This window comes from Microcaecilia unicolor, chromosome 8, assembly GCF_901765095.1.
Source record: "Microcaecilia unicolor chromosome 8, aMicUni1.1, whole genome shotgun sequence".
In the NCBI taxonomy this organism is placed as follows: Eukaryota; Metazoa; Chordata; class Amphibia; order Gymnophiona; family Siphonopidae; genus Microcaecilia; species Microcaecilia unicolor.
Window position 1 is genome coordinate 14356757 of NC_044038.1, and position 26032 is coordinate 14382788.

The 26032-nt window shown below is 40.7% G+C and overlaps 1 protein-coding gene across 1 annotated transcript in view; it reads right to left on the bottom strand.

The window, feature by feature from the left end:
- SDK1 (sidekick cell adhesion molecule 1) overlaps positions 1-26032 on the bottom strand; it is a 734579-nt gene that overhangs the window by 404586 nt on the left and 303961 nt on the right. Inside the window, exon 6 of the mRNA XM_030212035.1 lies at positions 8829-8940. Coding sequence (XP_030067895.1) covers positions 8829-8940 — 112 coding nt within the window. The remainder of the gene's footprint in view (positions 1-8828; positions 8941-26032) is intronic.

Consider the following 26032-nt stretch of genomic DNA (forward strand, 5'->3'; position numbering starts at 1 on the left):
GTCCCTTCACAGCGTCATGACTCATTTCAATGTACAGTGGATATAGAAAATTTTTTACGTAAACTTCATTTAAGAATTTATTTTTCACAGTTAACGGACTCTGAAACCAATATTGTGGATACATCGAGAGTGAGATTGAAATCGACCTGGTGTCCCCCGGTTCCACCGGATCCTGCTTTGTCCATCTTCCGTCAAGTGGTTTTACAAGATCTTGAGAGTGTTGAGGAAACCATTGGTGGTCTAACGCATAATTTGACTAAGGAAGAACAGAGAGCCTTAAGTCAACTGGTGATACGGAGGGCAGACAAAGGAGGAGCTGTGGTTCTTCAAGACCGTTCTGCTTATGAGAATGAAGTTTATAGGCAATTAAATAACACGAGAGATTACATACACCTTGATGAAGATCCCACGGAGATGTTAAAGACTGTTATCTTTCAGCTGACGAGTGCTAGTTGTGCTGTTTTATATCTCCTTCACATTTGAGCTTGTCATATAGATCAAGTACATAAGTACATAAGTATTGCCATACTGGGAAAGACCAAAGGTCCATGAAGCCCAGCATCCTGTTTCCAACAGTGGCCAATCCAGGTCACAAGTACCTGGCAGAAAAACAAAGAATAGCAACATTCCATGTAGAACCCCAAAGAGTAGCAAGATTCTAGAATTCTAAAGAATAACAAGATTCCATGCAGAATTTCAAAGTGTAGCAACATTCCATGTAGAACCCCAAAGAGTAGCAAAGATTCCATTCAGAATCCCAAGTACATAAGTATTGCCACAGTGGGACAGACCAAAGGTCCATCAAGCCCAGCATCCTGTTTCCAACAGTGGCCAATCCAGGTCACAATATACCTGGCAAAATCCCAAGGTAAGTTCAAACAATGTGGTATGAAGATAATATCCTGTAAAGGACATATATATTACCTTATTGTACACATGGTGAAATCAAAATATGTCTCCATGGTTTAAACCTTAATTGGATTTAGTTCACACCTTTTCAATGGTAGTATAAGGTGAGTTACATTCAAGCACAGAAAGTATTTCCCTGTCCCTAGACAGCTAAGGCCCTCAGTAAGCTGCTTTAATATACATTAAGGACTTAATTCTATAAATAGCACAAAACTGGCGCTAAAAAAATAAGCGCAAAGCATGATTCTATGAAGGGTGCTCTGAGTTGGGCATCCTTTATAGAATCATGTCTAGCGTTGAGTTCTGCACATAAAAAATCTGTACAGAATTTTCATGCCAGTATTCTATATGGAGTCAGTGCCGACATCAACACATAATGCAGGCAGGGACACGATCCAAAATGGCTACAGGAATAAGGCAGCCAATTTTTCGGACCATGTCATCCTCCGGCTGGCCAGGCTCATCCAGCACAGGCCGTGCAAGTGGTTCATCATCCTGGGGCATCAGAGGAGGAGCTATAATAAATATAGAAGGGCCTGGCAAAAGCTCACTGCCACCTATAATCAGCAAGCCTCTTTCCTTAGGTAGCACAGTTAGGTTCCTGATTACATCAGTTGACTATGATCCCGGTACAAGAAAAAATTGTTTGAAATCCCAACAACAAAATGCAATAAACAGATAGAATATACTACACAATGCGACAATAACTCTCTGAAAAATCATACCTCCAAACCACAGGGGACAGCACCAAAAGAATACTGCCTTGAGTGAATCTCTTCATAAAGGCGGTTAATAAAGCCCAATTAACTAATTATTAAAATAGGGGGGAGGGGGGAATTATCAGCATATTACCAAGTGCTCACCAGCGCTTTTCAAAGAGAACCGACAAATTGTGAAACAGATAAAGCTCTACTTGTCTATCAATCGATTCTCGATTACACATCAAAAAATTCCCTGATAATGTTTTTTAATGAATAAACCACACATAGGGGTAGATTCTCTAAATGGCACTGATAGATTGGTGTCAATAAAAATGGACTATTGCGCTATTCTACCAACAATGCTCAAATTAGGTTCTGTTTATAGGATAGTGCTTAGCACCAGAATCCATGACTACTTTTAGGTGTGAATACAGATAATGCTAGACCCAATTTTCAGCAAGTCAAAAAGTAAAGTACTAATAATGAGCTGAGAAATACTTAACTATCGCAGTCTATACAATATCAGGAAATAAACTACACTTTTTTCTTATTTAAAGTGGAGAAAACAACCTCAGTAGTCAAGGCTTGACAGCAGTGTGGTAACAGCACTCAGTGCCATCATCAAATTGACTCCATTCTTATCACCGGTCTGAAAACTCCACTTGCGTGTAAGTAAGGGCTCTAAATGGGGGTTATATTTATCCCATTAGAGAATAATATGTTCAACACGTGATGTTAGGCAATTGCTTAAATGATAGTGTTACTTAGCTTTAACAATTTCGCCCAACGAGGCTCACCATTTCACTATTTCGATTAGCTTCCTCAGGGGGCCAAGTAACTGTCGGCAAGTCACACTGCCTTATACATTGCCAATTAAATTGTATGTGCCAATTAGGCACATGCCCAAATTTGCGCACTCAATTGAAAGTGCCATTTATAGAATCCAGCGGTTAGTGCGTCCACACACAGTGTTAAGCGTACCATAAAAACAGGAGTTTCAAAATAGCCCCAAACCTATTCAGAAAATACAAAATATACAAAAGTCCGCTAATTGGCAATCAACTTTTCTGCTGTGCCTCTCAGTGAATACAGACTGTCCAACGAGGTGCCCCATTTTGGTTTCTTCATCAGGGTAACTGTAACACTTTCATAATCCGCTGGCATTCCTACAGCCAACAAGTTCCAACTGTTGTTGCTCGGACACTTTAAATAAAAAGTCTCTAGGGCTTACCGAACTCCCCTTAGATACTCCTTCTTATACCTCCGTGACAACAAAAGAAATTAACATGGGAAACGTGATGACATAATAACATATTCAATCAACTTTATGTAGTGAACAAACTCAGGACAATGGATCCTGAATGAAATTCTTAAACCGTTTCCACTGTACTTTTGACAATTTTCAAAAGAAACCCATACAAAAATTCATATAATCATGGTCCATTCAACTATATCATTTAAACCCCATGCTGTAGCAGCTCCCAACTGATGTATCCAATATTGTTCTCTAACAATGAAACTTTATAACTTATTACCTCTGACTGGAGATTCTCGGATTTGTTCTATAACAAACCACTTGATTTGGTCAAATACATGTCGCTTACCTAAAAAAAAAATGCTGTACTAGGGAAGCTGTAATAGAGTTTGTACGTATTCATCTCCAGTGCTCCGTAAGAAGAATTTTAATTTTCCTGATAGTCTGGCCAACATAAATAAGCTGACAGGGACAAATTACAACAAATAACAAACAGAGAATCACAAGTGGTCTCTGATCTTAGTATGAATACTTTTTTTAGTTTGAGGATGAATCCATTGAGTGATACATAAAAACATCTCACAGTAGTTACAATGTTCACATGGGCGATGCACAGTATTATCAGACTGAAAAGAAGATTGCAATAAAGATGTTACAATATGATTTTTTAAATATTTGGACCCATAGAGAATGCTATATAGCAGAGATGGCGAACCTTTCAGAGACCGAGTGCCCAAACAGCAACCCAAAATCTAATTATTTATCGCAAAGTGCCAACAGGGTAAAAAAGCATGCAGGCTCGGCTCAGTGCTTAGTTCAGTTTTCCCTTCTCTCTCAGCTCTGGTCCCGCCCTCATTTCCTGTTTCCGCAAGGGCGGGACCACAGCTGAGAGAGAAGGGAAAACTGAACTAAGCACCGAGCTGAGCCTGCATGCTGCTGCCCTAACCCTGACTAGGTAAAATAGATGACTTTTAAAATTCGGAGGGAGGGGGCCTGGAACTCGAAGGGAGGAGGGAACGAACTTCCGGTGGGTCTCTCCTCCACTCCGACACAACTTTGAACTGCAAGGGGGATCGCGCCAGCAGTTCATAGCGGCAGTACAACTCTGGCTGAGGCGACGGCGCGCGTGCCAACAGAGAGGGCTCTGCGTGCCCTCTTTGGCACTCGTGCCATAGGTTCGCCATCACTGCTATATAGGGTCCTGCCTGAAATATTAGATGTAATTGAAGTATATGCCAATGTTGAGGTATCATTCGCATCGCCTGGGCAGATGTAACTTAATGATGTAACACACATACACGTTTATCCATTTCTTTTCTATAGGTCGGTTGCAAAAGCAGCTCTCTGTTGGCATTTAAATCTCTATAGTATGCTTTCTTAACTACTGTGGGAGGATAACCTCTAGCCTCAGATTTGATCCGCAGTTGTTTAGCTTCACATTTATACTGTTCATCACATATACAAATTCGGCGAATTCTAAGGAATTGGCTAATAGGTAACGAGTCCTTCACCAACTGGAATAATGTAAATAATTATTATGATCAGTGAGTTTAGAAAAAAACCCCTGTAGTATACAAACTTTGATCTTGTTTAAAAACCCACATCCAAAAACAAAATTTTCACATAATCATAACGCATTTCAAATTGCAAATTACTGTCCAAGGAATTAAACCACGTCAAACATAACTGTAATTGTTCTAATGTAGAAGAACAAATTTTAAAAAACATAATCTATGGAAAGCAACCATGTTTTAAAGTGTGTTCACCAAGAAGATGAGTACAACCATTTGTCTTCCAACTGAGTGACATCGCCGTGCCTATTGCAGTGCCATATATCTGAAGAAAAAAATAAGTTCTTCAAATCTGAAATAATTTTTACATAATGTCAATTGGGCAAAGTGTACTAAAAAAATCAGTGGAGTCTCTCTGAGGATCTTCTCATTGACTCAGGGTATATTAGTATACAAAGCTCGCAAATCTTCTTTTTACCAAAATATCACCAGAAGAAACTGAAAATACACTCTTAGGGGTCCTTTTACTATGGTGCACTAAATGATAAGCACCCATTATCTTCCTATGGGAATCTTATCATTTAGTGCGCGCTAATCGTTAGCAAGTGCTAAATGGTAGCGCACCTTAGTTAAAAGGACCCTTTAATTTTAACGACAAAGTCAGTAACCAGCTTATTTTCGAAAGAGAAAGACGCCCATATTTCGACCCAAATCGGGAGATGGGCGCCTTTCTCTCATGGGCGACCAAATCAGTATAATCGAAAGCCGATTTTGGGCGCCTCCAACTGCAGTCTGTCGCGGGAACAAACAAAGTTGACGGGTGTCGGAGGCATGGTGAAGGCGGGACTGGGCCGTGTTTATCGGCCGAGGAGAGATGGGCGCGTTCGGCCAATAATGGAAAAAAGAAGGGCGGCAGTAGCGAGAATTTGGGCCACTTTTTTTTACCCTTTTTTTTCACGAACAAGTCCCCAAAAGTGCCCCAACTGCCCAGATGTCCACCGGAGGGAATTGGTGATGATCTGCCCTGACTCCCCCAGTGGTCACTAACCCCCTCCCACCAGCCTGTATGCCAGCCTCAAATGTCATACCCAGCTCCATCACAGCAGTATGCAGGTCCCTGGAGCAGTTGTTAGTGGGTGCAGTTACACTTGTGCTGGTAAATGGGAACCCTCCAAACTGCCCTCAAAACCCACTGTACCCACATCTAGGTGCCCCCCTTCACCCATAAGTGCTATGGTAATGGTGTAGAGTTCTGGGGAGTGGGTTTTGGGGGGTTTTGGGGAGCTCAGCACCCAAGGTAAGGGAGCTATGGACTTGGGAAGTATTTTAACTTTTTAAAAACTTTTTACAAGTGCCCCCTAGGTTGCCCGGTTGGTGTCCTTGCATGTGAGTGGGACCAGTGCACTGTGAATCCTGGCCCCTCCCATGACCAAATGCCTTGGAGCTGTTCGTTTTTGAGCTGGGCGGCTTTGGTTTCCATTATCGCTGAAAACCGATACCGCCCAGCTCAAATCCACCCAAATGCGATGCATTTGCCCGGCACCAACCGTATTATCGAAACAAAAGATGGACACCCATCTTTTTCAAAAATACAGTCTGTCCCGCCCCTTCACAGACCCGTCTTTGGAGATAGTCGCCCATGGAGATGGGCGTCCGCGTTCGATTATGCTCCTCTATATCTTTGACACAAAGACTGTGCCTAGCCCACAAAAGGTTTTACAAAATAACCTACAGATTTAGATTGCAGCTCCAACATAGTTCTACATAAGGAAACAATAGATCATCCTGGGGGGTCTATTTATAGACATGAATTTTAGAGACCAGGTAAAAACTGTAGATCCTAGGATGAGTTCGAATCAAAAATTAAGATTCTAATCTAATCTAAAGTTTTATATACCGCAGAATCCAAAAAGGGCCTAAGCAGTTTATAAATCACCTGGACCAGATGGCATACTCAAAGAACTCTAGCATGAAACTGCTGATCTGCTGTTAGAAATATGTAACCAGTCGTTAAAATCATCCATAGTACCTCAAGATTGGAGGATGCCCAATGAGATGCTGATTTTTAAAAAGGATTCCGGGGTGATTGGGGAACTTACAGACCTTACAAGCCTGACGTCAGTGCTAGGAAAAATAGTGGAAACTATTATAAAGAATAAAATTACAGAACACAAGGAGTCAGCATGGGTTCAGCCAAGGGAAGTCTTGCCTCACCAATTTACATCATTTTTTTTGAAGGCGTAAATAAACGTGGCTATAGGTGAGCCGGTTGTTGTAGAAAATCTAGATTTTCAGAAAGCTTTTGATAAAATTTCCTCATGAGAGACTCATGAGAAAATTAAAGAGTCATGGGATAGGAGACAAAGTTCTGGTTGGATTAGGAATTGGTTTTATTGAAAGAAAACAGAGGGTAGAGTTAAATAGTCATTTCTCTCAATGGATGACAGTGAATAGTGGAGTGCCGCAGGGATCAGTACTGGGACCGGTGCTATTTAACATATTTATAAATGATATGGAAATTGGAATGACGAATGAGGTGATTAAATTTGCAGATGACGCGAAACTATTCAAGGTTGTTAAAACACGTGTGGACTGCGAAATATTGAAGGAAGACCTTAGGAAACTGGAAGACTGGGCATTCAAATTGGCAGATGAAATTTAATGAGGACAAATGCAAGGTGATGCACATTGGAAAGAATAATCCGAACCGTAGCTACCTGATGCAAGGGACCACCTTGGGGGTCAGTAACCAAGAAAAAGATCTAGGTGTCATTGTAGATACTATGCTGAAATCTTCTGTTCAATGTGCAGCGGCCAAAAAAGCAAACAGCATGCTAGGAATTATTAGGAAAGGGATGGTGAATAAGACCAAAAATACTATAGTGCCTCCATATTGCTCCATGGTGCAACCTCACCTTGAGTACTGCGTTCAGTTCTGGTAACCGTATATCAAAAAAAATATAGCGGAATTAGAAAAGGTTCAAAGAACAGAGACCAAAATAATAAAGGGGAAGGAACTCCTCTCATATGAGGAAAGGCTAAAGAGGTTAGGGCTCTTCAGCTTGGAAAAGAGACAGATGAGGGGAGATATGATTGAAGTCTACAAAATCCTGAGTGGTGTAGAGTGAGTAAAAGTGAATTGATTTTTTACTCATTCCAAAAGTACAAAGACTAGGGGACACTTGAGGAAGTTACATGGAAATACTTTTAAAACAAATAGGAGGAAATATTTTTTCACTCAACAAATAGTTAAGCTCTGGAACTCTTTGTTGGAGGATGTAGTAACAGCAGCTAGCGTATCTGGGTTTTAAAAAGGTTTGGACAAGTTCCTGGAGGAAAAGTCCATAGTCTGCTATTGAGACAGACATGGGGAAGCAACTGCTTGCCCTGGGATTGGTAATGCCATGATTTGGGTTTCTGCCAGGTACTAGTAACCTGGCTTGGTCACTGTTGGAAGAAGGATACTGGGCTAGATGGACCATTGGTCTGACCCAGTATGTCTACTCTTATGTTACGTTAAGTCAATAGAGCTAAGTAACTTTACAAAATCAATACATTAAAATACAGTAATAAAATTATTAAAATAAAATTAACAAGGGGTATTACAATTACACAAACAAATATTTCTCAAATAGATGAGTCATCATTCATTTCCGAAAAGAAACATATAATGAATGCAACCTAAGTGCCAAAGGGGGTAGATCATTCCAAATTGAAACAGAAAAAATAGAAAAAGATGCTTTCCAGTGCTTATTATATCTTATACCTACAAGAGAGGGATTCTGCTTTAGTAAGAAAAACTTTATCAACTGCCTCTGATATAATTTTGGTTATATTAGATTTCAAATTTTGAGTAGGATCACCAGGTAATTTCTGATAAAATCTATTGTCTTCCAACTAGGCTTTAGCCTCTTCCACATACTTATGCTATACCACAATGACTCCCCCCATGTCTGTGGGCCAAATCACTAAATTAGGATGTTCTTTCAAAGTCCGTATAGCCTTACACTGGGGCCTGGTGAGACTGGTTGTTCCAAAATGTAAAAAAAATACATTTACCATTCATTTTTGTAATCCCCATGGGCTCTCCCCCATCACCCCAATTATCTACCTGGCAGAGATTTGTCCAGTTGAACCCTAGAATGAGCTGCTGCATCTGAATGAGCACTCTCTGTGTCCCTTTACATAAAAGGAAGAAAACAAACCAGCAGATCAGTATAATATCCAAAAAGCTTTATTGAAGATATCGTATATGAAACAATTGCCCGACACAGGCCGTGTTTCACCCAACAAATTGTTTCATATACAATATCTTCAATAAAGCTTTTTGGATATTATACTGGTCTGCTGGTTTGTTTTCCACGTTGGATTTTGCAGATCGTCTGCCTTGTTGTTTTCTGGGACCTTTACATAAAAGGACAGATTTCTTATCACAGGACATTATCACTCTACCTTGCACTTGCCACACACTCCAAAGTGGCCTCGCTGGTCCCTGCAACCACACTGGCATTCCGTGGAGGGATGATGATAACAGGAGCCAAAGTATTACCGGCATCACGTGCATCTAGAAAAGGCAAAAATTATCTTATGAAAATAAGCTTTGCAAAGGTCAGTGGCACAAAACATTTCCATGAGCAGAAAACACATTTAGCAAAAACGTGGCAATGTGCACTTCAACCTACTCACAAAGGCCTGATTCGTTCATTAGGAGGAGACCCCCACCACGGTTACTGTCAATGACTTTCATTATACAAATATCATGCCCTACTTGCTGTCATTCAACACCCTGATGGGCACACTTTATAAATGAACAACTCACTTTTTTGCCGAACAAACAAGTGAAGGATCAGAAATTTCAAAGTTTCCTGCTGCTAAACATTTTCTTTTAAAACGCCTGCTGCTGTGTTCTTTCAAAAACCTTTTTTTATTCTTGTTAATCCAACACAGCCTATATGTACAATTTTCAAACAAGGCAGGCAGTCTTCATGTTAACTTGAAATTGATTTTATACAGTGTGAAAAACTAAAAATGAACAAAGCAGCATATCATAACCACCACAATCTCTCTTCTCAAGAAAGTGAAGAACCCGAATCTGGCCTTTTCCTGCAAAACATCAGTGTGTAAATAATTTAAGCTGACGGGTGAATAGAACGGGAAAATATGGTTAAAAGACTACTATGTGCTTCTTGTTTCATTTTTAAATTTTCTTTGCATGCATTTAATAACTGAATTAAAATATCAAGAGTTATTGCTCTGTTTCAATACGTTCACCAGGGACAGGAGCATACAGTCTGTTTCCTTCTCTTCAATAAGAGAATAATGAAAAATTTCAACAAAAAAAATAAGGAATCCAATAAAGGAATTTAAAAATGAGATGAAAACATATCTGAACTGAAATAGATTCAGCCTGGTGCACCACATGCTTTGTTGCTAAAGAGGCTCACAGTACGTAATCTACTGATAACAGCATGACAGGTAGAATATGCTGTCTGAGGCACTCTCTGGTACGCCATGCAGATAAATATTCCGAAAGTATAGGATAAGGGAAATTTTATGCTTATCCCAGCAACTGTAATTTTAAACAAATCCCACACTCTTTTCTCGTGTGCTAGACCAATGGTTCTCAACCCGGTTTTTGAGACACACCCAGCCTGCTGGGTTTTCATAATTTCCAGAAGGAATATGCATGAGTTAGAGGTGCTTATAATTGAGGCAATGCATGCAAAGCTATCTCATACATATTCAGTCTGGATTGTATGACAACAAGGCTGACTGGGCTGCTTAAAGAAAACAATCTTTCAACAAAATACATAAAGAAAAAAAACCTCCACAAACTGATACTAGAGAGTTTACGACCTTTAAAAGTTTTCTACTGGCAGTGCATAGCTAATCTAAGCACAGAAAGTATCTTTGCTCTTCTTCTTTCCAGTTTAGAGGTTTCCTCTGTAACCGGGATGTGGCTGGTGATGGTTTCATTTGTTGCTTTTTGTTTACACAGTTTTTGTACGTTTCTTATTCTGTTCTCTTTCTGCATTTTAAAACATGCTGAATTTAGCAGACACGTAAATATAGACATTAAACAATAAAATAACCTTTGGACAAAACAAATGCCAGGCAGGAACCATTAAACCTAAAGAGTAAGTGAAGGTATCAACTGATTATTAACAGAAATAAAGGGATTATAAAGGCCAGGCCACGTATTTAGGTAAAACTTTTTTTTTGCTCTTGATCTCCTATTGTCTTAATCACGCCCCCTCCTTTCCTTTAATTGTGGTCTAAAGAATTGTATAATTTGATTTATGATAATTTCCCTTGATGGGTCCAGTGGTAGGTGCCCGTAATTCCTGTATTTATGAGCCTTCTGTCTCGCTGCACCCTACGCCTGGAATAAACTTCCTGAGCCCCTACGTCTTGCCCCATCCTTGGCCACCTTTAAATCTAGACTGAAAGCCCACCTCTTTAACATTGCTTTTGACTCGTAACCACTTGTAACCACCTGCCTCCACCTACCCTCCTCTCTTTCTTCCCGTTCACATTAATTGATTTGATTACTTTATTTATTTTTTGTCTATTAGATTGTAAGCTCTTTGAGCAGGGACTGTCTTTCTTCTATGTTTGTGCAGCGCTGCGTAAGCCTTGTAGCGCTATAGAAATGCTAAATAGTAGTAGTAGTAGTAATTTATCTTTATTTTATGTATTCAATGTTATATAATGTGTTCCTAATGCATGTTAATCGTGTAAGAAAGTATAAATTAATAAATAAATAAATAAATGCCAGACCTCCCAGTCATTTCAAAATGACAGCACATCCCTAATGAGTTGTCAGTAAGGGAGTATTTTTTTTTAAATTAAGCATTTTCTCCTGATTTTATAAGAGGACACTTACGTGAGAAGAACAAAGAGATACCTACTATATATAAAGGCGATGTTGATGTCTATGTGCCGTTCCATATTTATGTATCTATGTATCCATTTATCTATTTAGTTATTAATTGCCTGTCTAAGGTGCGTCGTTGATAATACACTGAAACCTTCTGCTCAGTGTGCTGCTGCGGCTAGGAAAGCGAATAGAATGTTGGGTATTATTAGGAAAGGTATGGAAAACAGGTGTGAGGATGTTATAATGCCGTTGTATCGCTTCATGGTGCGACCGCACCTTGAGTATTTTGTTCAATTCTGGTCGCCACATCTCAAGAAAGATATAGTAGAATTGGAAAAGGTGCAGAGAAGGGCAACTAAAATGATAGCGGGGATGGGACGGCTTCCCTATGAAGAAAGACTAAGGAGGCTAGGGCTATACAGCTTGGAGAAGAGATGGCTGAGGGGAGACATGATAGAAGTATATAAAATAATGAGTGGAGTGGAACAGGTGGATGTGAAGCGTCTGTTCACGCTTTCCAAAAATACTAGGACTAGGGGGCATGCGATGAAACTACAGTGTAGTAAATTTAAAACAAATCGGAGAAACTTTTTCTTCACCCAACGTATAATTAAACTCTGGAATTCGTTGCCGGAGAAAGTGGTGAAGGCGGTTAGCTTGGCAGAGTTTAAAAAGGGGTTAGACGGTTTCCTAAAGGACAAATCCATAAACCACTACTAAATGGACTTGGGAAAAATCCACAATTCCAGGAATAACATGTATAGAATGTTTGTACGTTTGGGAAGCTTGCCAGGTGCCCTTGGCCTGGATTGGCCGCTGTCGTGGACAGGATGCTGGGCTCGATGGACCCTTGGTCTTTTCCCAGTGTGGCATTACTTATGTAAAAATGGGCTGCGCTAGTGTAGGCGCATGTTTTGGGCGCACACATATCCATTTTTCAGACCACCTGTAAAAAAGGTCTTTTAAAAATTTTTGTCAAAAATGGACACGCGGCAAAATAAAAATTTGCATGTGTCCATTTTGGGTCTGAGACCTTACCACCACCCACTGACTTAGTGGTAAGGTCTCATGCGGTAACTATGCGGTAATCGTATACACGCGTAAAATGATGATTACCGCCCGGTTTCTGCCACGCACAGAAAAATAAAAATTACTTTCCGGCATGCATAGCGGACACGTGTAAAAAAATGAAATTACCACCCGGGCCACACGGTAGCCGGGCGGTAACTCCAAATTGACGCAAGTAGGATGCGTCTACGTGCCTATGCGGCTTAGTACAAGGGCCCCTAAAATTCTTTGGGACCCTTTCATTAAGCCAAAAAGCACTGCCATGGGATGCACTGAGGCATCCCACAGTAATGTGCCGATCAGTGTGTGCTAATCCTACGCTAAAAAATAGCTTTTATTTTTTGGCGCAGGAGGTGTGCCCTGCATTAATCAGATAGCGTGGGTACATTGCTGTGCACTGCCTGATAATGCAGGACTAGCGCCAAAGTCCTTAACGCCTAGTAAATAGGTGGCGGTAAGGGCTCCCGCGGTAATGGCCACGCGCCAATTGGGAATATATAAATGCGGCCATTTTACTGCTGCACTAAAAGTGGCTGCAGCACGTGAGAAACCCACAAGCTACAAACAGCATCGGCCACTTTTGAGCATGACTTAGTAATAGGGCCCCTAAGTAATGGACAATAAAACATGAGAAATAATAAGGTAAAACAAATATCAAAAAGTATAAGAACTAAATCACAAGAAAATGTACTAAAATATAGATTGTTTATAAATGGGCTTCCACATCCAGCTCCAGCAGCAAGAGAATGCTGACACAAAAATTTACTACTACTACTTATCATTTTTATAGTGCTACTAGACATACGCAGCGCTGTACATTGAACATGTAAGAGACAGTCCCTGCTCAACAGAGCTTACAATCTAATCAAAACAGACAAAAAGGACAAAGAAGGGATAAGGACAAAGAGTAGCAAGATTCCGGAACCCAAAGAGTAGCAAGATTCCAGAACCCAAAGAGTAGCAAGGTTCTGTGCAGACTCCCAAAGAATAATAAGATTCCGGAATCCCAAAGAGTAGCAAGATTCCGGAACCCAAAGAGTAGTAAGATTCTGGAATCCTCAAAACTACTACTACTAGTGTTTATCATTTCTATAGTGCTACTAAGACGCCCCTGCTCCACAGAACTTACAATCTAATCAAGGTAGACAAACAGGATAAATACGGGATAAGGGAATTACTTAAGGTGGGAATGATAAAACAGACATGGGTACTGAACAAGTGAATAGGGGTTAGAAGTTAAAAAAAAAAAAGCAGCCTCAAAAAGGTGGGCTTTTAGCCTAGATTTGAAGGTGGCCAGAGCTGGAGTTTGACGTACTGATTCAGGAAGTCTATTCCAGGTGTATGGTGCAGCAAGCTAAAAGGAATGAAGTTTGGAGTTCACAGTGCAGGAGACGAGTGCAGATAAGAGAGCAGTTTGGGCATCCCTCTTGACAGCCTGTGTTGAGGTTGGGGAAGGAACACGCCACTTTTCCCAAGAACACACACTATTTTAACCCTCTTCTTAAGCAAGTATTCGGATTTGGATCATGCCATTTTTTAGCAGAAGCCCAAGCCAAGTTACATTCAGGTATCGTTGGTATTTTCTGGTCCCCAGAGGACTTAAAATCTAACTTTCTAGCTGAGGCAACAGAGGGTGAAGTGACTTGCCCAGTACCATAAGAAGCATGAGCTGGATTTCAGTCCTAGCTTCCCTGGTCCTCAGCTTACTGCTCTAACCATTAAGGGATCTGGATTTAGTTTGTGCAATTCAGGTACATGAGGCATTTTCCTGTCCCTGAAGGACTTACAATCTAAGTTTGCACCTAAGGCAATGGAAGATTATCAAGCTGCGTTAGGGCTTTAAATCGTGACCAAATTTACTGTAGTGATATTTAAGTTGCCACGGGTTACTGGACCCCTAAAGGCAGTCACACGAGAGTACTGCTATGGATGCCATTTTGTGAAAGGTGCCAGAATGGGCAGGTGCCATTCCTGCTTGAAGAACCCCCGGATCACCAATGCTTCTACAGGTAGCCCCTTTCCCCTGGATTCTATATAGTGCGCCTAGAGTTCCATATGTAAATCTAAGTGTATTCTATAACTACATGCATAGATCAATTGTTTTAACTAGCTGTTAAGCGTTGTTAACAGATCTTAAGAAGCAATAATGAGCACTAATGGGGAAAAATTGCAACTTAGGTGCGTACATTGATAAGCGTATTCTGTAAAGTACTGCGCCTAAATTCTAACGTGCACAGGCAAAAAGGGGTGTGCTTGGGGGGGGGGGGGGGTGGGTGTAGAAATCTACTTACATTGTTATAAAATATGGGCCAGTGTGTGTAAATTTAAATATTGATCAGAATGTTTACTATTTATGCTGGAATTACACTCACTTTTAGTTGTCTACCAAGGAAAACAATTACAATTAATTTCCAGTTTTTGTGGTTTGGAAGATCAGTGAGCTAAGGCAGAACCAGAGAAGACTGAGGGAAGGCTCAGACTAAAATGGTTTTCCCCCTAATAGATTGCTGTGAGATACTCTCACAGGAGTGGTCTGCTGCACAGTTTTAGGATGATTTTTAGCATATTATAAAAATCAGTTGAGGGGAAAAGCAAATGGAACGTGATACAGGTTTTAAGTGTTGAAACTATAAGTATTTTTCATTTCTTCTTTTTCTGATTATGTTTTTTTGCATGAAGGAGTTTTACAGCAGTTTCTCACACCTGGGGAAAAGGAGCTATTAGCTGGTGGCTTCATTCTGATTTATGTTATAATGTAAACCACTCCTGATAAATCAGGGCCGCAGTTTTTTGGGGGAATACTAGATCAGTTTTACAAAAGGAATAAAAGATCTGCAGCACTATTCCACATGCATTCTTTATAACATAAATAATGGAGTCATTTTTTTAAACAGGAAATCCAAATAGGTGTCTATATTACATCTATTTCATAAAAGCAGCATAGATGTCTTTATTGTAACGCACTATACGCTGGCTGTAAAGAACAAATAATCAAGAAACTCCAGACTGCCCAGAACACCGCAGCCAGACTCATATTTGTAAAAACAAAATATGAAAGTGCGAAACCCCTATGAGAAAAGTTACACTGGCTCCCACTTAAAGAACGCATCACGTTCAAGATCTGCACCTTAGTTCACAAAATCATCCACGGAGATGCCCCAGCCTATATGTCAGACCTGATAGACTTACCAACCAGGAATGCCAAAAGATCAGCCCACACATTCCTTAATCTTCATTTCCCAAGCTGCAAAGGTTTAACATACAAACTTGCACATGCATCAAATTTTTCCTATGTGAGTGCCACGTTATGGAACATACTGCCGCGGAACCAAAAAATAGTCTACGATCTAACAAACTTTCGTATATCATTAAAGACTCATCTCTTTAACAAGGCATACCACACAGAGCAACAAACGTAATTGCATACATCTCCCATACCTATATTCAGAACTGTTTGTATAACATATACTCGTTTTAAACTTCTACTTTGATAATCAAAAATCTCTATGTAACAATAAGTGATTATGTTATAATCTATATATTACCAAGAACGATACATTGTAAGCCACATTGAGCCTGCAAAAAGGTGGAAAAATGTGGGATACAAATGCAATAAATAAATAAATAAATAAATAAATAAATAAATAAGATAGGGTCTCAGATCCAGCCCCAATAGCGCACAAATGCTGATTCACAAATTTATACCTCTTCCGAAGAAGGTGTAGATTTGTACACGTACTCTACATGTGGATATGTGGATCTTATAGAACATTGCATTTCTGCCTCCGCTCCATCCAAACTACACCACTGGGAATGCCTACATCCAGATCACAAAAAAGTAGGGATACGTTTTCATACATATCTGGTCATGCAGTTTTTACATGTAAGGGAGAAACTCCAGGCGGGAGAACTCCAACTTGTAATCTTCTGTAAGACTATCCAGAACCTACTGGTCTGACATGATTTTGGCCCACTTCTCCTGAAGATGTCCTCCCACTGGAGGAAGAGAAGAGTAGACCAGCCTCACATTATCGTGAAGCTCGGGAGGCACTGGGTGCCCTAGCTGACTGAGAGGAGGAATTCCTGTCCGCATAAAAGAAAGATTGGCATGCTTGAAAGCAGGACTTGTGACAATATTATTGATGACCAGGCTGGTACCGTCTGCTGTTTCAAAATGTATTTACTAAAAAAAATTATATTTCACTCTATCGCCAAAAGTTCTAGGTGGATTACATAATCACAGGCACAATAGCAAACCATACATATTTTACAACAATGCTAACAAAATCAATAAACACATAACATTTCTCTTTACAGGGTATTATTCTAAAAGCTCCAATTACATGTATCATTATAGATACTATGCTCATAAATTAAAACGAATTAGGCTCCATTATAAGACTCAATAAATAACAAAGTCTTTACTTCTTTCCTCAATACCATTAGATTCTGAAGCTCTCTTAACTGCCCTGGAATTGCATTCCAAAGAATAGGTCTGTTATATAAAAGCTCTTATTTCTAAATTCTTCCAGCCTAATCACTTGATATGATGCAACATCGAATAAACATTGACCATCAGATCTCAGAAGTTACCTGTCTATTTTGTACCTTATACATCAGGCTGAAGATCTTAAATGTAATCCTCTGTACTACTGGAAGCCAGTGTAACTCTCTAAATACTGGAGCAATATGATCAAACAGATTTACCAGTAAAAACCCTTGCTACCATATTTTGTGCTACTTGCAATGCCCCTAAATGCTTTTTCTTTAAACCAAGCATTAGCCCATTACAGTAGTCAAAACATGGTGTAATGATACCGTGAATTACTTTTCTGAAATTAGTACAACTGAGCAGGTTTTTCAACCTTCTCAATATATACAATTTCCTAAAGACATTTGAGATTGAAAGCCCCCTGAAGACGGATGACCAGAGGCTTTTGGCTTATCCTCCAGCAACCACTGTGGATTAGTGTTCTCCAGTTCTTTCACCAAGTTACCGAGATCTTCTCCAAATAGTAATTTGCTTGAAAGGGAAGTTTAGCTCCCTAATGCCACAACCAGAACTGCCAGTCAGCCTCGCAAAATGGCGCCTGTTCCTCGCTCTCCTGCATTAAATTGCGCACTGGCCCTGCTGGAGAGCATGAGGTCCCTGGCATATTCGGATGCTGTGCCAAATCCAAAACATGCTGCACCCAATTGTTTCCTCCGCATCCAATGGGATTCCTGGCTTGCACGCACTGCGATGTCCCAATCCGGCCATCCAGTCCCACAGCAGGAACATCACTAAGTACCTCCGTGGGAGTTGCCATTCATTCCAACTGTCACAAGTGCTGCAGCCTTCCAAGTGGTTCTGAGTCAAACTTTAGTCGGACTTACCACTGCCAGTTGCTCCTCCCCTGAGCTCACAGTCTCCACAAATCTTACCCCAGATGAGACAGAATCAGGACTGATACTCTGTCCCACACTCTCCAGTAAGCCTCTTTCCTTCTCTTTATTTAAAATATTTATAGCCCACCTATAAATATTGTGATGTTGTGATGGATAGCAGTTCTCCACAGGAAACAGAGGAGAGGTGAATGGAGGGAAGGAGTAAATTTGCGGGGCACCACAGCCAGGGATCTGACTGTGCATATGACTCTGCAGACACAGGCCACCTGCAAAGCTCAACTGGGTACCAGTTGACCAACTGAACCAGGAGCAAGTCACTCAGAACCAGAGGCTGAAAAGTGTGTCCATCTACCAGCTGGAGATAGAAAATACAGAGGAGCTGGACTGGATACCAAGAGAAACATGTCTCAGCTCAGTTTTCAGTTCTCTATCTCCCCCTGCTGGCTGATGGACACAACTATCCCACAGGCTCTGGAATAGTGAGAAGCTACGTAATAGAATGGGTGTTACTCCCTGTTGTTACTGTGTCCTACCAGTGGTGATCACTGGGCATAACTGGTGGTGGGTATAAGCATGCCGGTGTTGCTCCTGTGGACCCTTGCTCACAGGGGTAGGAGACCATAGAGAAGAAGAAAGGTGCTTGCAGAGGGTATACAGGCCCCAAACATTGTTCATGGAAATGACAGAAGAGCAGTGCATGTGCAGGTTCAGGTTTGATACGGAGACTTTAGTGTACCTGTACAATCAGCTAGAGGAAGCCCTAGAGTTCACTGCACCTGAAGATAACCATAGTCCTAGTATTTTGGCCACTGGAAGCTTTCAGACACCCCTCAGGGCAACAGCAGGCATTAGCCATCCAGCCACTTCATGTTGCATAGTTCAGTTTCTACAGGTTTAGGACAGACTCATTACATTCTCTTTCCTGAACATGAGCAGCAGTAACATCAACCTATGACAGAATTCTTTGAATTGGCACACTTCTCCACGGTGTTAGGATCCTTTTACTGCACACATATTGATATTAGACCATTTGCAGGCAAGAAGGCCAGTTATAGGAACCACAAGTCATATCATTCCCTTAACATGGAGATAATCTGCAATGCTTCCAACTTCTTTACAGCCCTGGAAAAGTGTGTGACATCTTCCTGGCCTGCTGCATCCTCCTCAATTGCTTTGCTCATTTAAATTCTTAGCTAAAGTTTGTATGGCATTATCCATGCACTGCAGCAGCTAGGAAATTTGAACATTCTGGGCTGTGAAAATATGTCAAAAATATAGACACGAAAGCCCCTTTGCATGAAATTAAAGGGTCCTCAAACCAGAGGACCCTTCCCTCCCAGATTTTCCTTGGGAGGACCTGAACTCCCTGGTTTTTCGTCCATCACCCCCCCCCCCCCCCCTTCCCCAACCCCAGCTCTGATGTAGGATTCAAATGTTTCCAAACCTTCCAAAGAAATGGATCTGGTTCACCCGAGATGACGATCTCTGGTAAAACCATGCTGCTTCAATTTTGTAACCCACTAGATTCCAAAAAAACAAACAAACCACCTTATCCTCAGTTTTAGAAATGATTCCATTCATTTGCTGAATACTAAGAGCAGATGAACTGGCTTGTAGTTCTTAGTCTTTTCCTTAGTTTCTCTTTCAAGAAGCATTGAAAAGGTCTTATTCCAGAGCTGCCATAGCCTCCCTTGATATACTCAGATGTATCCAATCCACTCTTTAAGCGGGACCTAGAACCCTAAATTTGGCCCCTTCAGGTACACTTTATACACCTGCTGAAAGTTACAAAAGAACAAACTCTTCATAACAGGAATAAAGCGGGAGAGGGTGGGAGGGAATGGATGTATTTTTTTTGGTGGGGGGGGGGGGGGGACTGAGGGTGTGAAAGGGAGAATGAGGGTTAAAGATTACTGGAGGAGAAAAGAAACAAGAATGTGTTTGAAGCTTAGTATGTTGGGCATTCCCTTGTATAGGTGACTTAATGGTGTTTGCTGGTGACTTGTTTGATTATTGGTTAACTTTAGAAATTATTGCAAGAAGAATAATCAAGCTAAAATGTGTGAACAGAAAAATTTGAGATGATACAGAAAACTACCAATCTAACAAAAAAAATATTAAATTAAAAGGAAAAAAAGATACAAGCAGCATTTTTGATGTTCAATATAGATTTTGGACAATATGGACGGAACTATACAGCACTATTTGAGTATGTTGGTTTGTTCTTGATATTTGTTAATTATGGAACTCTTTTTAATAAAAAGCATTTAAAAACCTCAGATGTATCCAATCCACTCCCATCCCTTTGTCCTGTGTAAAGTTATTCCTTAAAGTGGTTCATAGGATTATAGCAAACTTGTACCTGCCTACTGAAGTGTCATTCAGTGCAACCTGGATTTTGGTTTGTTGTGTTGATATACTATCCTAAAGATATCTAGAACAGCTTTAAAAGTTAAATCCTCGTTTGGCAGCATACAATGGTGAGCCACTCAATTTATAAGCTGTAGAATTCCATTTAATTGCTACTCAGCAGTTGAAGTGAGAAGCAGGCAAGAATTTTGTTCTTAGTCATTGGAGCATGTTTTATCACAACAAGAACTTGTCTTAACTGTGACCCCTTACTGTCAGACAGATTTTACTGATTTTTGTATTTAAAAGAACTGTGAAATATTTCTTCACTGAACAGAAAAAAAAGACACAGCTGATATTTCAAGCCCTTCAGTATCTTTAAGTATGGTTCCAAACGAGTATGTAACCTTTTACAGCATTACTCGAGAGCACAAAGGAAAAATGTCCATCAGCTAAGCACAGAATCAATTATTTTCACAATTTCCTCCACAGAAATGCAAGAAAGATCAAGCCTGACTACGTTAAATATTCTATAATATGCACAGTAGACTGATCTATTCGAATATGACCACTTATTGCTTATTATAAAAATATTTTTTACACATTCAAAAATCAAAGACTTGTGGGGTTCTCTAGTGATTCAGGATACTTTGCAAGATGAAACCTCTAGGCTATCACCATGCAAATGTTCTGAAATGTTAGGGTAAATGTAGTTCAGTCTCCAGCTCAAAATAACAGTTCTGTACAATGAAATCAGAACGTTAACAATCAGGAGTATTTTTTTCTTAACTGGAAAGAGAATGAGCTGGAATCACTAGATAATGCATATCCTAATACTGAATGCAGGACTAGTGTTAGACATATAGGAGCAGGGCCTAGGGCGACATAGAAACAGAGAAAAATGAAGGCAGGTAAAGACTATATGGCCTATCCAGTCTGCTCAGCCATGCCATCTACTCTCCCTTTCATTCTTGTACTTGTCCCAAGCTCTACTGTTTTTGTCTCTACCACTTTCACCGGGAGACTGTTCCATGAATTCACCACCCTTTCCATGAAAAAGTATTTCTTCAGGTTGCTTCTGAGACTATTCCCTTTCACCTTCATCCTATGTGCTTTCCAGGAGGATGAATTACTGAAAGAGATATTCCCATCCCCACCAGTACTGGCCTTCCGACAACCACCCAACTTAAAACACAAGCTAATCAGAAGTAAACTTCCATCACAGACTGAAAAGGAACAGAAGGGCACACGTCCCTGTAATTTATCCAGTTGCAAACTATGCCAAAATATTTCACAGGACCCCAAAGTCATCCACAAAGGAAAGATATTCAACACAAAGGGATCTTTCACTTGCTCATCTTCCAATGTGGTAAAAAATGTAACGAAGGATGCTATATTGGAGAAACAGGCCAGATGCTTAAGACAAGATTCAATTTACATAGACATCACATGAACAATACTGGTGCCAGTAGGGCTCCCACGCCTATTGGTCAGCATTTTACAGGACCAGGACACTGTACCAGTGACTTCACAGTGAGAATCCTGAAAGGTAACTTTAAAACCATACAAGAACGTAAGACCTTTGAAGTCAGAATGATTGAATATTTTAACACCCAACAGAAAGGACTTAACAAGGATCTGGGGTTCCTAGCCCATTATAAACCATAAAGCTGTATGTCTCTGTTGATCACCCTCCTCTCACCTACCCACACCCATCCTGTTAGAATATCAATGATATGCTTTGATGACCCCATGCATACCTCCTACCCACCCCCATCCTCCCACCCTGTCAGACTGTCATAGTAATGCTTGAATACACTGTCAGCTAGCACATTTGCTTATTTCCGATCTGAGGAAGAAGGGCGACCTTCAAAAGCTAATCAAGAAATGTATTAAGTTATGTCCAATAAAAAAGGTATCATCTTATTTTCTTTTCCATGTTTTATTTTGTTTGATTTCTATTGATAACCTTAAGAGTGGACTAATACGGCTACCACACTCCTCTACTTATGTGCTTTCCAGAAACTGGAAAGCCCCCCCCCCCCCAAAGTCCATATTCAGGCAATGCCTCCTTCAGTTTGAAGCAAGCTTGGGGTCCCCTGTTGCACAGAAGCCCAGATTGCCACCCAGTCGGCCCTGATTTGATGATGAGTCTAGTTCAGTGGTCCTGGAGGCACCCCAGTCAGGTTTTCAGAATACCATGAATATTCATGAGGGAGATTTGCATACAGTGGAGGCAGTGCATGCAAATCTCTCTCATGAATATTCATTGTAGGTATCCTGAAAATCTGACTGCTTGGGGTGCCTCCAGGACCAGGTTTGGGAACCACTGGCTAGTTAATAGGCAGGCTAGAAATAGAAAAGTAAATAATCGGAGTATGCTATTATGTTCTGTGTTCACTTTTATCATAAATAATTTATCCATTTATTATCACATTTGATATACCACTAAAGGCAAAGCCCTGAAGTAGCTCACGATTAAAAAAAAAAAAAAAAAACTTGCACAAACATAAAAATTCAAAACAAACAGAAATCCAACACTGTTGAGCCCACTGAATCAAACACTTCTCTAAACAGACTGGATTTCAACAATTTACTAAATCTCAAATATTCTAACTCCTTTCCGAGACTCATAGGTAGGGAATCCCAAAGAGCTGGAGCAAAACATTTTTCTCTGTCAGCTCTAGCTTAACCAATGAATAAGTTCGACTAGCTAGCAAAGCCTGCTGTGAAGATCATAATTCACAACCAGGGACATAAGGATGATGCAAATCAATAAGATACTATGGAGCCTGACCATGCAAACATTTATAAATCACTGAACAGACTTTAAAAAGAATCCACTATTTCACTGGAAGCCAATGTATGACCTACAGCAGTGAAGTCACTGAATCAGATCACTTCTTATCCATAATCACTTTCATAGCAGTATTGTGCATCAGGTTATGATCTGTGTGTCCAGGTATAGAGAATTACAGTAATCAATTTGCAATAACAAGCAATGCATTCTGATTCAAATAACAATGCATTTGACATAATTGTTACAAAGCTAAAAACTACATTTCAATTATCTGAAATATTTGATAATCAAGTGACAATTGATCATACAAGAGCACTCCTAGACCTCAAAATAACCTTGTAGCAGACCCCTTGGTTGACTGATGATTTTGGCAGTTCCAAGGTCTAAGAGTAGACAATGCCCTGCTCTCCACTCAGTCCCTCTTCCTTTCACCCAAACATTCAAAATCCAGACCAGTTTGGATGTACATGTAAAAATATACCCATCAATATTCAACCTGCGGCACTCGGTATATTTTTCAAGCGTTGACTGCCATTGGCTGAATTGAATCCCGATATTCAGTGGTGCAAAATCCAACCTGGTCAGGAGACACAAGGAAAAACAGGCAGGAAACTAATAGGAACTAGTATGACAATGTGGCCAATTCTACCACAGACTGCCCTGGCATTAGTTAAAGAGTTCTGCAGCAGTCATAACAGATATTCAGTGGCATTCTCCAGTTAAGTACTGCTCTCCAGCCTGGTGAAAAAGCACTGAATATCAACTCTTAAATTAATGCGGGGTCCTTTTACAAAGGTGTACTAGCACTTTAAGCGTGTGCTAAATGCTTGAGATGCCCATGAATGAAAGAGAGATGTTGCATCTGTGGGGAGGGAGAGAAAGATATTGGATCTGGGGAGGGGGAGAGATATGGGACCCAGGGGAGGGGGGAGAAGGTATGGGACCTAGGGATGGGGTGGCCCAGGACCGTCTTACTGCCCGGGTGGCCAGATCCTTGTCAGTCTGCATGCTTACTTTTAAGGCACAAGGTCCTACACCAGTTCTATAACTGGTATACCTGCCTGTACCTGTGTGCTAGAACACAAGTAAATTATAATATTCTATCATTTACACGTGTATCTGTGCTCCTGCCTACACTCTGTCCAAACTCCGCCCATGTACAAGCCTACCAGAAAATCATGGCACTCACTTTTCCATCAGTCAGTATTCTTTAGGTCATTTTATCCCCATAGTAGTCTTATGGGGACAATTTTATCAATAAGTCATTAATGTTTATGTACCAAATACATATATAAATTATTAGATCAGCATACATGCATGCATGTATGTATGTATGTATGTGTGCAAACATGTGCAAATGCCAAAAATTGCACACACAATTTAATTGAACAACCTAGTGTTAATAATTGGCTTTTAACAAGCAATTACTGACAATAATTAGATTTAATTGAAATATACATGCCTAAATTTTACACGCAAGTTCAAAAATGGGGCATGAAAATGGGAGGGTCATGGGTGGAACAGAGGCATTCCTAATCTTTATTTTATTTATTTATTTAGATTTTGCTCACACCTTTTTCAGTAGTAGCTCAAGGTGAGTTACATTTAGGTACTCTAGATATTTTCACAATCTAAGTTTGTACCTGAGGCAATGGAGGGTTAAGTGACTTGCCCAAGATCACAACGAGCAGCAGTGGGATTTGAATCAGCCACCTCTGGATTGCAAGACTGGTGCTCTAACCACCTAGGCCACTCTTGCCCGATTACTGCTGGGTTAATGCGGGAGCCCTTACTGCCACTTCAATGGGTGGTGGGGTAAGGGCTCCCCTCTCTGAAATGGCCGTGAAAGTGCTTTATTTGTTGCACGGCCATTTCCTGCAGGAAGGCAAGACTTCCTTTTTACCAGCTGTGGTAAAGGGGGGCCTCGGCACACGTGTAAAACAAGCATCGATACCAGTGCCAGCCCCCTTTTGCTGCAGCTTGGTAAAAGGGGCCTCAAGTAACAGACTACACGTATATTCTGCTCCACAGACTATATGTAGAGAGGCAATGAATACCTACATTAAATTTTGTGTTGGTGTGTAAAATGCTGCCTGTTACTACTGATAATTACTCTCTCAGTTTATAATGCCAAAAAATCCATAGATTTTTATGAGTTTTATGGTTCTGTAAACTGTATAAGCATCATGTGATGTGCTGCATGTGGAGCTGACAATTAAAAAGAAGATTTAACTTCAATCAGGATTCTTAAACAGTAAAGCTAACGAGGAAGTCTATATTTTCCAAACCATGGGTTTAACAGGGAAGAATGACTAATCTAATGAAGATTCTCTGAAACAAGTTATTTTATAATCCTGATCTCCTCACCTATCTCCCTTTTCTTCTTGCAAGTTTCCAGTTTACTTTCTTTTAAATCATAAGAGTTACTAATGGATTTTCTGCAGTAGATTATCACATAGGTCAAATAGTCTTTACCTCCTGAGCCCCAGTCACTGACTCACTTAGAGGGGCATAATCGAAAGGGACGCCCAAGTTTTCCTGAGGACGTCCTCGCAGGACGTCCCGGCAAAGGGGCAGGGAAACCCGTATTATCAAAACTAGATGGGCGTCCATCTTTCCTTTCGATAATACGGTCGGGGACACCCAAATCGCGAAATTTAGGTCGACCTTAGAGATGGTCATCCCCGATTTTCGGTGATAATGGAAACCGAGGATTCCCATCTCAGAAACGTCCAAATCCAAGCCATTTAGTCGTGGGAGGAGCCAGCATTCGTAGTGCACTGGTCCCCCTCACATGCCAAGACACCAACCGGGGGCACTGCAATTGGACTTCACAAATTGCTCCCAGGTGCACAGCTCCCTTACCTTGGGTGCTGAGCCCTTAACCCCCCCCCCCCCAAAACCCACTACCCACAACTGTACACCACTACCATAGCCCTAAGGGGTGAAGGGGGGCATCTACATGTGGGTACAGTGGGTTTCGGGTGGGTTTTGAAGGGCTCACATTTATCACCACAAGTGTAACAGGTAGGGGGGAGGTTGGGCCTGGGTCCGCCTGCCTGAAGTGCACTGCACCCACTAAAGCAGCTCCAGGGACCTGCTGTCATGGAGATGGGTATGATATTTGAGGCTGGCATAGAGGCTGGAAAAATATTATTTTTTTAATTTTTT